General features: G+C 38.2%; 3 protein-coding genes and 1 long non-coding RNA gene across 6 annotated transcripts in view; 2 read left to right on the top strand and 2 right to left on the bottom strand.

Annotated features, from left to right (window-relative positions):
• The window catches only part of LOC148306808 (uncharacterized), a 138,825-nt gene that overhangs the window by 32,803 nt on the left and 91,663 nt on the right, over window positions 1-14,359 (bottom strand). The window lies entirely within an intron of this gene.
• LOC148306819 (uncharacterized) lies at window positions 459-4,355 on the top strand. 3 transcript variants are annotated; one of them, XM_088264339.1, is made up of 3 exons: window positions 459-610; window positions 1,795-2,131; window positions 2,882-4,355. In XM_088264339.1, exons 1-3 carry the CDS (start codon window positions 608-610, stop codon window positions 3,964-3,966), a joined length of 1,425 nt encoding a protein of 474 aa, XP_088120465.1. In that variant the 5' UTR covers window positions 459-607; the 3' UTR covers window positions 3,967-4,355. The 3 variants fall into 3 exon arrangements, with proteins under 3 accessions (XP_088120465.1, XP_088120466.1, XP_088120467.1); XM_088264340.1 differs by having other exon boundaries at window positions 459-788; XM_088264341.1 differs by lacking the exon at window positions 459-610 and adding an exon at window positions 798-988.
• LOC148306818 (uncharacterized) lies at window positions 5,162-8,908 on the top strand. The gene is made up of 3 exons (XR_015837947.1): window positions 5,162-5,290; window positions 5,960-6,541; window positions 7,294-8,908. It is a non-coding gene; the product is annotated as an uncharacterized LOC148306818 (long non-coding RNA).
• On the bottom strand, window positions 9,160-13,522 carry LOC148306817 (uncharacterized). Its single transcript, XM_088264335.1, has 3 exons — window positions 13,397-13,522; window positions 11,587-12,150; window positions 9,160-11,018 (listed from the first exon to the last, which is right to left on the bottom strand). The coding sequence occupies exons 2-3, from the start codon at window positions 12,134-12,136 to the stop codon at window positions 9,763-9,765; spliced, it is 1,806 nt and encodes a 601-aa protein (XP_088120461.1). The 5' UTR covers window positions 12,137-12,150; window positions 13,397-13,522; the 3' UTR covers window positions 9,160-9,762.

Genomic DNA, 14,359 nt, shown 5'->3' with positions numbered 1-14,359 from the left:
CGGATTGGTCTGTAGCAACAGATGACATCTCTTTCGCCATTCAGTCCCCTTCAGCTTCTCATACATCGAGCAGCCCATGTCTTCGTATAAGTCACTTAGGTATTGGCGGCGTGGGTGTCCTCTGGCGTTTATTCCCTCCATCGTCCCCTCTATTATTTGGTGCAGGAAACCCTTTTGTCTTACCACGCGGCCGATCCATTCGACGCGTCTTTTGGAGATAGTCGCGAGTAGATGCTTCCTTTCCTTGATCAATCGTAGTACCTCTTCATTGGAGATGTGGTCTCTCCAGGATATCCCGAGCATTCTTTTATAAATCCACATCTCCAACGCATTCAGCATATTCTTATTTCTTTCAGATAGGCACCATATCTCGCAGCCATACAGTAGTACCTACCTAGGTTCAGCGTAAAGTGCAATAATTGTCTGTGGTTCGAATATAATACTCAAAATCTATGGTTAGAACTGTCAATCGTTTGGTATTCCGTGTACCGCTAGGGGGTACTATCGCTTATTTTTTGTTCGTCCAAATAAATACAAACTTTAAAGATTACAATAAGATACTCAAAACGTTTTGCCTATTCTCTGTTATGAACTAAAAAATTGTCTTATGGTATTTAATTTCCGTATTCTCAAATCCCGTTCAATTTGACCTCATTACGAAACGCCGTTAGGCCGGATTCTGTGTTCTGCCAGCCACCAATTAAAATTTGATATCGGCTTGGTTTTTGATTAGCAGCGGTAATTTGCAAGAGAATGTGACGATTTCAACTTGAATGTGAGAAACAGGGGTGAGGACTATTCTTACCGTTTTTAATAGTGTTTTTGTTTGAAAGTAATATATTAAAGGCCATTTTGAATGTAGGCAAGCTGTAACAAAACGGATTATTGAGGTTTTGCATTCTTTAAAGTGAGTCGTTGGATTGCAAGGTCAGGGGTCAGGGATCCAAAATAAATGAACTGCATAAATACTTTATAGAAAGATATTTGTGTTAGCGATTAGTTATATTTTCTCATTTATTTTTTATAAACATGCTTCTTACATTATGTTTTTATATGCCTATTTACTGTACCCGTTTACTGTTTCATATTTTATATTTTGCCCTGCATTAGTTTTGTTTAATTTTAATATTTTTTTGTTGTAACTTTCTTATTTGTGTTTCAGTCTTGTTAACTTTAATCCCATGTCCCAATATGAGTAGTTGAAATTTCCCATTAGGGATATAAAATACATATCGTAGTCATACAGGAGAAAGTGACCAAGTGCATTTTTTACAAAAACGTGATCATTGACTATTTGATATCTTCTCTCTCTTACCCTTATCCGCACCTCAATGGTGCATAGGGCACTGCATCATATAAACGCAGTGTTATCTTGATCGTAAGCGCATGAAGGAAAGGTTACCAGCCCTCCGCTTCAGGTACCAGTCCAGGGTAATATTGAATAAATATTAGAGTGAAAACAACACTTATATTTATTTGATCCCGCTGGGAATCGAACCCGGGACCTCCGGAACGGTAGCCAAGCGTGCTGACCATTACACTACGGAGGTGGACTCGATATCTTACTAGCTTAATATTGCCCTGAAAAAATCCCAAAGGATTTTAAACTTGTAAGTAAAAAATATTGACTTGGTAAAATGACTAACTGCATTGATGTCTATTTTCTTGCCAAGCAAAAGTGACTTAAATGGCCCTCCTGGACATTTCACGTTTTGTTAGTTGGTCACTTTCTCCTGTACGACTACGATATGATTTACGTATGTAATATGTTTTGAAATGAATAAAATGTTTCAGGTTATACAATCTCGATTACACATGGAGCTCGCTTCTGTTTATATTAAGGATGAGCCCGTAGACGGGGAAGGTGCTCTCGAGAGTGATGGCGTGATTAACGATAGTCCAACAGATGTTTCATTTCCCGCTGTAAAGGAAGACATTTTCTATCCGGAAGTTCCTGTTATCAAGGCAGAACCAGGAAGTGATGATGAATATGCTGATACGCTCCAAACCGATATAATAGAACCGGTAGCCATTGCTGAAATACAGTGCAAAGAAGAAAAAATAGATATTGATTGTAGTGATGTGAAACAAGAATGTCTCCAATCCTCCAGCAAGAATGAAGATGATCTAAGTGAGTAATCTTCTTCTTCGTGAGCCCTCTGACCGTCACAGCTGGTTATAGGCCTCTTCCCCTTCTTTCCATTTCCTCCGGTCGGTTGCTGCTTGCAGCCAGTTTCTACCCCCCACAGCGACTATGTCATCGGACCATCTCTTTTGGGGTCTTCCGACACCTCTTTTGCTCTCCCAAGGTCTCCATCGTAAAATTCTTGGGGTCCATCTTGTGGGGTCCTGTCTTGCAATATGTCCTGCCCACTGCCATTTGAGTTTTGCCACGCGATGGTTTTGCCCTGGACTGGTACCTGAAGCAGAGGACTGATCACCTTTCCTTTATATGTTAAAACGATCAAGATAACACTGCGTTTATATGATGCAATGCCCTTTGCACCATTCAGGTGCGGATAAGGGTTTGAAGAACTGAAGACGTTGTCTTAATATGTTAAACGATCAAGTTTATATCACTCTGGATCTTATGCAATGCCTTATACAACTTTGGGTGTGGTTCATCATCATCTTCTAAAGGCAGCGCCTTGTTGTGTCAGCCACTTGTCTCTGTCAGTCGCCATCCTCTTGAGCTGCGAATAGGAGGAGACGTCCATGAGCCGCTTCAAATCCTGGAAGTATGAAGTTCTTGGGCGGCCTCTTGTTCGTTTTCCCAAGATTCTTCCTTCGAAGATGTTGCTAAGAAAGGGTGTGGTTATAAGTAGAAATAATTATATTAGAGTGAACTAAAATAAATATATGTTCTTGTTTTTTTTTTCAGATGCGGGTATCAATGAAACCAACGGATGTAAAGGAAATAACAAATCATTTTTAAATAATCCTTTGAATTTGCCTTCTCCTTCTCGAAATGATGTAAATGCCGCGTCTCTTGTAATACCCAGTCCAAGTAAAGAAAAACCGTTCTCATGTTCAGAATGCAGCAGGACATTCACGAGCAGGAGTAATTTAAATAGGCATTCGTTCATTCACACGGGCGAGAAACCATTTTCATGTTCGGAATGTAATTTCAAATGTACGCGGAAAAGCATATTAAAAAATCACAGTTTGACTCACGTTGAAGAGAAGCCCTTTGCGTGTTCCGACTGTGATTTTAAATCGGCCCGAAAGAGCTCCTTGCAGCATCATATTCTAACGCATACAGGAGAAAAACCTTTTGCTTGTTCCAAGTGCGAATTTACGTGCGCCCGGAAGAGTACTTTGAAATACCACCTGTTTAGTCATGCCGGGAAGAAACCTTACTCGTGTTCTGCATGTAAATTCACCTGCATTCGAAAATGTCAGTTAAAAGAGCACGCTTTGACTCACTCCGGCGAGAAACCGTTCGAATGTTCCGACTGTAACCAAACGTTTAATCGAAAAAACCACTTGAGGATACACGTTTCAATACACGCAGGACTCAGACCATATGCATGTTTTATTTGTAAATTAACGTACGCCCAAAAAAGCGATTTGAAAACTCACATTTTAACCCATATTGAGGATAACCCTCTCACATGTCCCGAGTGTAAATACAGATGCACTCGTAGAAATGATCTAAAAAATCACCTCCTTACTCACACAGGCGAGAAGCCTTTTTCCTGCCCGATCTGTAATTTTGCGTGCGCTCGGAAGAGCAGCCTGAAAAGTCACAGTCTAATTCATTCTGGTGAAAAGCCCTTCACGTGTTCCAAGTGTAAATTCGTATGTTCTCGTAAGAGCGACTTAAAACAACACGTTCTAACACACAGTGGCGAGAAACCCTACGGATGTTCTATGTGTGCGTTTACATGCGCCCGGAAAAGCAGTATGAATAGGCATATGTTAACACATGCCGGAAAAGTATCTGAAAACTCGATACCAAATTAAATTTCTTCCTTGCTACATCCCAACTTATCGACTTTGTAAACTGCTGGGGTCAGATCTCCCCGTTCTCAGGTTGTAGGTCCTTCTATCATGGACAACGTCTACAAGGCCATGTCTTCGAACCATGTTCTCTCTTTGTAGCATCCATGAAATTTTGGTCTTCCTTTACATCTTCTTTGGAAGATCCATTGTTATTGCTTGGTCTACGACATGCTTGGGTTCTCAGTTGCCTTTCCTCTACCTTCCTATTTATGTCTGTTACGCCCAGGCTTCCACGATTGCGTGGAATACAAAATTAACCCATCTTTTTATTGTGATGGAGTGTGTATTACAATATATGTTTATTAGAATTTAATACTGTATACTGTAATAATAAGGAATTTTTCACAAAAGTTTTGTTTTATTTCAATACATCAATTTACGTACGTCAGTTTCAAGTATTAACGTGTTATTTTATTTGTATAACAAGAGGTTTTTCGAAGTTATTTGTCGCATTGTTAAATGATTGGTGGTATTTATGATGTGACGCCACACCATAAATAATAACTAAACTCAGGGTGCTGACTAAAAGAGGCATCGCCTACAGTCAATTTATAAATAGGTGCATGCTTTATAACGTTTATGTATAGTTTATTTGGCAGGCAGAACAGAGGCGTTTGAGATGTGGTGCTACAGCCGCAAATTAGGTATTTTTCTGTTGGATATGTAAGGAACAACGAGGTTTAGAGCAAGGTTGGGGATTTGCTTACTGAGTAAAGTAGCCAAATGGATAGGCCACAATATTAGACACCCAGGCCCGCTTCTTGCGATTGCGGAGGTTATGAACGAAGGCACAAACTACAGAGGATGACCCCGCTTAGCATACGTGGGCTATATTATCTCCAACATGTGCTGTAGCGGGTACGCCGAGTTGAAGAGACGAGCGGACGAGATAAAGGACGGTGCAGGCTCATCGTCAAAGAAGCGAACCAATCATCACACAGATTGTGACCCGCAAAAAAGAACGCTTATACTATTTTTTGTTATCAAATGATAGCAGTGCTCAATATTAAATGAAAAAGTTATGTAAATTAAAATAAAAGTTTACTTTAAAAATAAGTGAAACAAAATATAATGGATATTTGTTTCGGCCGCCGGTTTTCATATTTTTTCAAATAATTTCTCGTCCAGCCGCGGCCTATGGGAGGAGTCAGGAGCTGCATTTGAAATTTTAGTCTGTGGTAATAGGGATATCATGTCATCTGTCATCTGATATTGTCATTGAGAGAAACCTCTGCATAGGTAAATAAAAGGCCACACAAGTCTTGACCCTGCTTCACAGTAATCGGTAAGCGAAATAGTAGTTAAGAGTAATCTTATATTATATAATATATTTTCGTTACGCATTTATCTCTGCGCGTAAAAATACACCTTCCCTGATAACCTTCAAGTTGGAACCCTAGACGTCACATATATCTTATTTTTTCTGGGATCATCTCTAAACTCCCCTCAACTCCTATTCTTATTACCACTTTAACCTCTCTTTTTCTGTCAACATATTGCAGCCATACAATTATTAAAATGTTCCTACTTTGATTATTCTCGTATCTTGTTGGATTTCTGCTAGCATTATCTGCTCATTGATTCAAGAAGGAAACCCAACATGACGGATTAGTCTGTTTTGTTGCGAACTAATGTACGAGTAGATTCTTCTTCAAACCCCCTCCCCTTATTCGCACCGGATGGTGCATAGGGCACTGCATCATATAAACGCAGTGTTTTCTTGATCGTTAACACACGGAGAAAAGGTGATCAGCCCTCCGCTTCAGGTACCACTCCAGGGTAATATTGAATAAATATAAGGGTGAAAAAATCACTTATATTTATTTGACCCCCCCTGGGAATCGAACCTGGGACCCCAGTGCAGTAGCCGAGCGTGCTGACCATTACACTACGGAGGCGGACAAATTAATGTAATTGTAGAGTATAATTAAACTAATTCTATAAATATTTGCAGATCTATAGAAAAGTATGGAACTCGCTTCAGTAAAAATTAAGACCGAGCCAGCGGATGTAAAAAGTGATCTCTGTATTAGCGAAGGATCGCTCAAACAGGAACCACAGTCTCATACATTTAAAAACGAAGTCCCACTGTTTAGTGGAGACCTACTTTATCCCGCTGAAAAGGAGAATCTTTACCAAGTACATCCCAAAATCAAGGCAGAACCAGGAAGTGATGATGAAACTCTTCATACCGTGAAAGCGGAATCATGTCTGGATGTTGTCTGGATGAAACACGAGTCTAGTATATCAAGCAATCATTTATTCAAACCAGAGCTTGATATATCGAGCTATAATTTACATCGATGCTACGTAGACTTATCGTCCTCCAAGATCCCAGAAGCTTTTACCGAGGATAAAGAAATTTATCTTAGAGACACTCTACATACTGTGGAAGAGTCAGCCAATCCGGGGACCTGTACTGGACTACATGAAGGAGGAGCGTCTAGCGGAATGGCGTATTCGGAAATAGATATAAATGTTCTCGATATAAAACAAGAATGCCTTGAATCTTCGCTCAGTATTCCAGATGACTCTAGTAAGTATTAAGTTACTGTATGATATGTTTTCATAGTCAATGAGTACAAGTCATTTATTGTAACTGCAGACAGTTGGTAGAATTCTAAATTAAATTGTTGGGTAATATATCCAAAATTAAACACGGTTATTTGATTGAATTCTACTTTTATTTACATATACATGATAATATATTACGCGTTTCGTTTTATTAAGACATTATCAAACACTCAATTTTTCGATAATCAAGTGTTTGATAATGTCTTAATAAGACGAAAAGCGTCACATATTACCATATATAACTAAACTAACTAACTAACCATCACGCCGCTTCCCCGCAGGGGTAGGCAGAGAGAAATAGAGCGCCACACCACTCCGTCCTTGCAAACATTCTTCGCCTCTTCCACGATCATGCATCTCCTCATACATACCCGCCGATTGTTACGACTCCTAACCTGACCACTTTCAAGTATTTGGCATACCTGATCGTGCCATGTTTTTCTCGGTCTTCCTCTGCTTCTTTTCCCGCTAACATTCACCTCATAAATTTGTTTTACCGTTCTTTCCTTACTCATTCGTTCTACATGTCCAAACCATCTCAACACACCTTTCTTAATTCCACCATATATAAGTAATTAAAAATAAAATTCAATCTAATAACCGTGTTTAATTTTGGATATATTACCCAACAATTGAGTACAAGTCTCTAGAAGAAGTTCTAATTATATATTCATACTTTTCAATCCATGCTAAACGAGATCCTTTTCATTTCAGGTAAAGGAAAGGCCGAGAAAACATCTCATCATTGTTCAAGCATCGATAAAAAGGGACTCCATAGAACAAAAGCAAAAGAACACTCTTGTAAATTATGTAAATATAAGTGTTCAGTTGAGATTACTTTTAAAAAACATATGGTACTTCATTCACATGGAGTGAAACCGTTTTCGTGTTCAGAGTGTACATATAAATGCTCCAACGAACATTTGTTGAAATTACACATGCCAGCTCATAATATCGGGAAACTGTTAATGTACTTACGTAACTCGTAGGAAACACAGCTTGAAATTATTTATTTATTTATTTAAACTTCATGTACAGAAAATAAAAAGTACATTGGCGGGCTTATTGCTAAAAAGCAATACTTCCAACCGACCAAAGACGGACTAGTGATATTGATCAAAACGTTTGATACCATATATAGCCGTTTGCAATCAGTGGGCAGATAGTACTTAAAACATAAATTACAAATTGACATTTAAAAAGAAACATAAATTAACAAAAGACGATAATAAGGAGGGCAAAGGAAGAAGGGAGTTTAGGGAAGGAGGTAGAGGGAGGAGGTTCGATCTACAGTTAGGATTCTAATGACAGATAGTAATGTCTCAGACGTTTTTAGAAGTTAATACATATTATTGTCTGATGTAATAGATTTTATCACAAAACTAAAAAACAATTATTAACAATTAGACAAAAAAGTATTCTAGGATTCTAATGATAAATAGGTAGAATCAGGTTGCAAGTTTAAGAAAGAGAGGAGGGGTCAGGGGAGGAGGAGATGGACAGTTAGGGTTTTAAGGTAAGATAATGATGTTTCAGGCGTTTTTTTGAAGGTTAAAATAGAAGGTGCATTTTTTACGTGTAGAGGTAGTTCATTCCAAAGTCTAGCCGCTTGGACAGTAAAGGAATTACTGAGGAATGCTGTGAAATTACAAATGTTCAATCATTTTTGTCTAAGTTTTTTGTCATGTGTAGACTATAAATATACGCGTTATAAAAAAAGACTATGGAAAAAGCATTTTAACAAACATATGCTTACTCATTCTATAGAGAAAGCTATTTCCTTAGAATAAAAAAATAAACAAGTTTGATCAAATTTATTGTAACTGCACACAGTTGGTAGAATTCCGTATTGAATTGAGAGTGAAAAAATCACTTATGTTACGGCGTAATATTTGTAGCAACATGAACTATGACCCCAAGCGCCTGCTAGGGGCAGGGCGGGGTGTACGCGGGGAATGTTTACGTTATATCCCTTATGAGACGAATGCAGCATCCCCTGCACACACTTATCATTGTACTGTCATGGCGACCTGTTGAATAAACCGATTGCATCCTAATTACGAGTTATTATTACCTATACCCGAACCCCGTAATAATTATATTTATTTGTTCCCCTCTGGGAATCGAACCCGGGACCTCCAGTACGGTAGCCAGTATGGAGGCGGACGTTAAACTTAGTTGGTTATTTATTATGGGTGAGTCTTTATTATTGCTTTACTTATTTCTAATTTTTCTAGATTATCTAAACAAAGACCAGTTTTATTTCAATAAAGTCCACTTTAAAAAATATTATCATTGTGATTCATTTGTCTTCTTTCTCTCTTTCAAAATTTTCCCGTGGTTAGTGTCGTGGACTCTTAAGTCAGAGTTTCTCGGTTCGAACCCACTCTACCACAGTTCGATACCTATTTCTAATAATGAGCCGCTTGGGCTCGCATAAATAGTATGAAATTGAAGTATTTGTATAATAATAATAATAAAAATACAAATATTTCTCTTTTTTATTTAAAAAAAACACGGGCACATAATGCTATAGTGAAATAAAAGGATAATAAAAAAAATGTAAAAAATGAAACAAGGTTTTTGAGTTTTCCACTGAGAAAACTAAACTGCATTTATTGTTCTATGTTCGTTACAAGATGGACCCCAAGAATTGTACGATGGAAACGTTTGGAGAACAACAGAGGTATCGGAAGACCCCAAAAGAGATGGTCCGACGGAAAAGTCCTGTGGGGGGTAAAACCTGGCTGCAGGCAGTTACCACCTGGAGAAAATGGGAGAGGCCTGTTTACAACATTTTGAGTGTGTCCAAATACTTGTTCACAAATCTGGATTATTTCCAATTATAGGGTTATTTTTCATATTCCAAGAATTTGAGTAGTGTGGTTGTCAATAATGGGTAGAATTGGTTAATGTTACACGTGTGTAAAGTCATCAATTAAACCAGCCTATGACGGTCGTCAGCCCCGTAAATGCCCAGACTTCCATATTCTTCTTCATCTTTGATGAGATGTCAAAAAATAATAAGAAGTTTGTTACAAATGTTAAAATAGAAGTCACGAACAATGACATGTGCGAGTAGTTCAAGGTCTTAAGACTTGGGTGCCCTTAAACGTTACAATATAAGTATAGCCATAAAATCGGTATTTACCGTTTACAATAAAATTCCTTCATTTAAATGAATTACTTATCGGAATGCTTTGAATGATGTCTTAACAAATTAGACTTATTCGAGCATTTAAATGAACACTTGAAGCAAGCATATGGTTTTAAGCCAGTATGAGTTGACATGTGCAATTTTAAATTTGTATTCCGTCTGGTTGTGTATTCACACTCTGAACAGGAAAACATTTTTACTCCTGTATGTATTAATAAATGTGACTTTAAAGTACCTCTTTGTGAAAACGCTGCGTCACACAAAGTGCAGGAATATGGTTTCACACTAGAATGGGTTACCATGTGCTTTTTCAATGTTTCCTTTCTGGAAAAAGAGAATTTGCACTCAGTGCATGGGAATGGTTTCTCGCCAGTGTGAGTTAAAGTATGTCTTTGTAGATCGTTCTTCTTCGAACACGTAAATTTACAGTCTGGACAAGAGAACGGTATCTCGCCGGTGTGGGTAAACATGTGTACCGTTAATGCTCCTTTTTGGATACATTTGTACGCGCACTGAGAACAAGAGAAGGGTTTCTCATCGCCATGCGTTAATACGTGACGATTTAAATGACTTTTTGTCGAAAAGGTGGAGTTACAAACGGAACATTTGTACGGCCGTTCACCAGTATGAGATAAAATGTGCGTTCGTAAGTCGCATTTCCTTACAGAAGTATAATTACATTGCGAGCACGAGAACGGTTTCATGCCTCCGTGAATAAAACCATGCAACTTTAACGCTCGTTCCTGCGAACACTTATATGAACACTCTGAACAAGAAAAAGCTTTCACTGTAGAATGAGTAAGCATGTGCCTGTTCAAATTTCCTTTTTGAGAACATGCATATTTGCACTCTGAGCACGAGAATGGTTTCACTCGAGTATGACATGTAACATGCTTTTCTATATCACATTTTCTATAACATGTATATTTACAGTCTGCACAGGACAAAAACTTTGGACGAGAATGGGTCAACGTATGCAATTTCAAGCTACGTCTTCCATGAGTAAGAAATTTACATTCTGAGCAGAAAAACGTTTTCTCGCCAGTATGAACTAGCATGTGCAATTTTAACGACCGTTTATCCTGACATTTATATGAACATTCGGAACAAGAAAACGGCTTGATTCCACGTAAATGAACTACCACGTGTTTTTGTAAAGTTGCCCACTTGAAACACTTATATTTACACAATTTACAAAAAAATCCTTTCGCCTTTTCTTTATGGAGTATTTCATGACTATCAATGTTGGAATAATGAGACACTTTTTCGGCGTTTTCGACACCTGAAATGAAAAGTAAAGTATAAATTTAAATGTATGGACATATAGTAAGAACTCCTAGAGAGTCGAACGCATTTACAGTGTTTGATCGTAATTTTGTAACCGATTATGGGTGCTAGGGTTGTAAAATAATTTAGAAAATACTGATGTCATCATTGGCATTTTTAATGATGGCATGGAGAAATACAAGAGGTTTTTTACCAATCTTGTTATCTTGAATTTTGTACCTTATGTAGCACAGTTTAATTTCACTTTTAACTTTTACTTCAAATTTTTACTTTAATTATTTTTTATTTCATTACTTTTAATTGTTTTTTTTTTTTTACAATCAAATTTTTATTCTTCATTTATATGTATTTAACCTGCACCTTTATTTGTTTCTATAAGTTTGTTGTGTTCTCATCTAAATGATGCAAAAAATTCAAACAATTTGTATTGCACTGTATTTCATTTCTTGCAATATGTTTTTCATTGTTTCAATTCTTTATTTTAGTGCTTTCACACAAACATCATGGTTAGATTAACGCAGAGAAACCATTAATAATTAAAATTAAAATTAAATATTACTTACTTAAGTCACCTGGAATGTTGAGCGAGGATTGAAAGCATTCTTGTTTTATGTCAGGATTATGTATTTCTATTTCCATTTTCGTCATTCCATTAGATACTCCTTCGACCTGCAGTTCAGTACTGACTGCCAGTTTAGCTGACTCTTCCATGGTATGAAGAGGGTCGCATAGATAACCACTTCCTTCGTCCTTGATAAAAGCTTCTGGTATTTGGGAAGACGATAAGTCCACGTAACATCGAGGTAAATCATAGCTTGATATACTAGACTCGTGTTTGTTCCAGACTATGTCGAGATGACATTTTTCTTGCTCATCGTGGAGAATATCATAATCATTTTCCGGTTCCAACTTGATTTTTAGATCTTGTGAACAAGGAGTCTCTTTTCCAGCGAGATTAAGTACGTCTCCACCAAACAGTGGGACATCTTCAATAGCTGCCTTAGGATTTGGTTCCTGTTTGATCGTGCAAGCAAAAGATATTCCTTCGCTTATAAGAAGTTCCTTTTTTACATCAGCCGGTTCAGCCTTGACTTTTACTGAAGCGAGGTCCATATTTTTCAAGAGACCTACAAATATTTTTGAATTACTTTATAAAGCAGGTATTTACATTAGTTGTCATCTTCGAATAAAAACAAAATAAACTGATCTGAATGGTAAGGAGTTTGAATCAGCGTATGTACGTATACGCAGCCAGAAATTACGAGAGTGCGTTGGGTAGACGCTGGACTGTGAAACTGGCGCTGCGGGTTCAATTTTCGCCAATTTCAAAATGAATTCAAGAAATATTCATTATCAATTGGTTTGGGTGTTTGTAATGTATTTTTCGCATATACCTTCCCTTTCCTAACTGTCCTACCTGCAGACAAGCTTCTAAAGTGGAGGCTTTGCGGGTTCTTCAAGAATTCCAACATGGTAAGAAAGATATTAACAATACACACGTTTTAATTTTGCAAGGCTGCAATGTTGTCATAAAAGGAAAGGCAATGAAGGTAAGATGAGGATAGGAGTTGACGCGATATAGAAAGGATCCATGCGGTGTTTAATAGTAACATTCCCATGAACCTGAAACGCCAAGTGTATGAGCAGTGTGTCCCGCCTGTTATGACATGGACCCTCACCAAACAGACCATCCACCAACTGCAAGTGGCGCAGAGAGCGATGGAGCGCTCCATGTTAAGGTGGAGACTGACCTCCACATTTTGTCGTAACGTAACACGTTACGATGCGAGCATTCAGGCAGTCAGTACAGCGAGCCGAGCGCTCCATCCATAGTTTCGGGTGCTCAATGATGCTCGCCGCGAGCGATTTTACGACGTTATGTTACGACGAAATGCTCTGGTTAGTCTCCAGCTCGAGGCATCTCTATCCGCGACCGAAACAGGAATGTGGACATCGCAGGAGTTGCCGACATAGCGCGTGTAGTTGCTAGGAGGAAATGGCAACTACAGGCAGGCCATGTGTCCACACGAGAAGATGGCAGGTGGGGAAGAAAATTTATGCAGTGGCGACCGAGAACTGGATGTAGAAAAGTAGGCCGTCAACCAGCGATATGGACAGACGACATCGCCAAAATTGCCGGAAAGGAGTGGTCGAGGAAGGCCCAAAACCGCAAAGAGTGGCAGGCATTGAAGGAGACCTTCACGCACAAAACGGAGCCAAGATAGAATAAAATATGGTTGACAGTTAGGGTTCCAGTATTAGCTCGACATTGAAAGTTATTTCTCAGAAAAAGGTGCATTTTCAAATGGAGAAGTAAATGCGTAACGCAAATATAGTCTTGTGAAGTAAAGGAAATACTACTATCTCGCTTACCGATTACTGTGAAGCAGGTTTAAGGCTTTTGTAGCTTTCTATTTACTTATCCAGATAAAAGTGCAATGATACGCTTGCCTGACAGATAACACGACACACTTATTACCTCAAACTACAAATTTTTATGCAGACCGGCGACTCCGCCCAACGCCTGCGGCTAGAAGAGAAAATAAGCAGGAAAATAAGAAAACCGGAAGCCGAAATGAGTATACATTTTATACTAGTTACGCTATGCCTAAAAAAGACTTAGCTATCGTGCTCGGAGAGGGACTGATACTCGATGTTTATATTTGGTTAATGATTTTTTAAAAATTGACTGGGCATTTAACTGATTTTCGTTCATTAGTTCAAATATTTTCTATTTTTTGTCACCTTTTTTTTAATCAACCGCTTTTTCTACTCAAATAACTTTTTAATTTATATAAAATACTGGTTTTATTTGAGTGCTAAATAAATCCTTTCTTCCTTTTCTTAGTGTAGGCCTTGTGGCCTGTTTTTAAGAAGGATTAGCCTCCTCGATTCCCAGCTATCGATCCATCTCTTTGGTGGTCTGCCCGGCAGTTGTCTACCATGGGGTTGGCCGTACGGTGCGATGCGGGTGATTCTGGATGGTTCCATTCTCCTCACATGCGCAAACCATTGTCTCCTTCGTTGCCTTCCCCACCTAACGACATCTTCCATCTCGCATATTTCCCTGATCCTGGCGTTTCTTATTCTATCTGGAAACTCTTGCCTTTAATGCTTCTAAGAGTCTTCATTTCTGACTAAATAAATCATTCCTCACTAATCTTTTATAAAGAAACAGGAAAGTTTTTTGCAATGCTTATGAATTCAAAGCGATGTACGTTTTAGTTGTCCAATCTTTAATATGATGATGTGTGTGAACAAATTATTCCATGATTTACGGTATTAATAAATATTTTGTACTAGTAGGTAATGTAACGATGGCACAATTTTTAAAAC

Source organism: Brachycentrus maculatus, unplaced genomic scaffold (genome assembly GCF_059751285.1).
Source record: "Brachycentrus maculatus isolate JH-2025_06_01 unplaced genomic scaffold, ASM5975128v1 h1tg000225l, whole genome shotgun sequence".
Lineage (NCBI taxonomy): Eukaryota > Metazoa > Arthropoda > Insecta > Trichoptera > Brachycentridae > Brachycentrus > Brachycentrus maculatus.
This window is presented reverse-complemented; position numbering and strand designations above follow the sequence as displayed.

Coding starts and splice junctions, on each gene's coding strand:
- LOC148306817 (XM_088264335.1), bottom strand. CDS start 12,136: ATGGACCTCGCTTCAGTAAAAGTCAAGGCTGAACCGGCTGATGTAAAA. Junction 11,019..11,586: donor CAACATTCCAGGTGACTTAA/GTAAGTAATATT, acceptor TTTTCATTTCAG/GTGTCGAAAACGCCGAAAAA.
- LOC148306819 (XM_088264339.1), top strand. Junction 2,132..2,881: donor CAAGAATGAAGATGATCTAA/GTGAGTAATCTT, acceptor TTTTTTTTTCAG/ATGCGGGTATCAATGAAACC.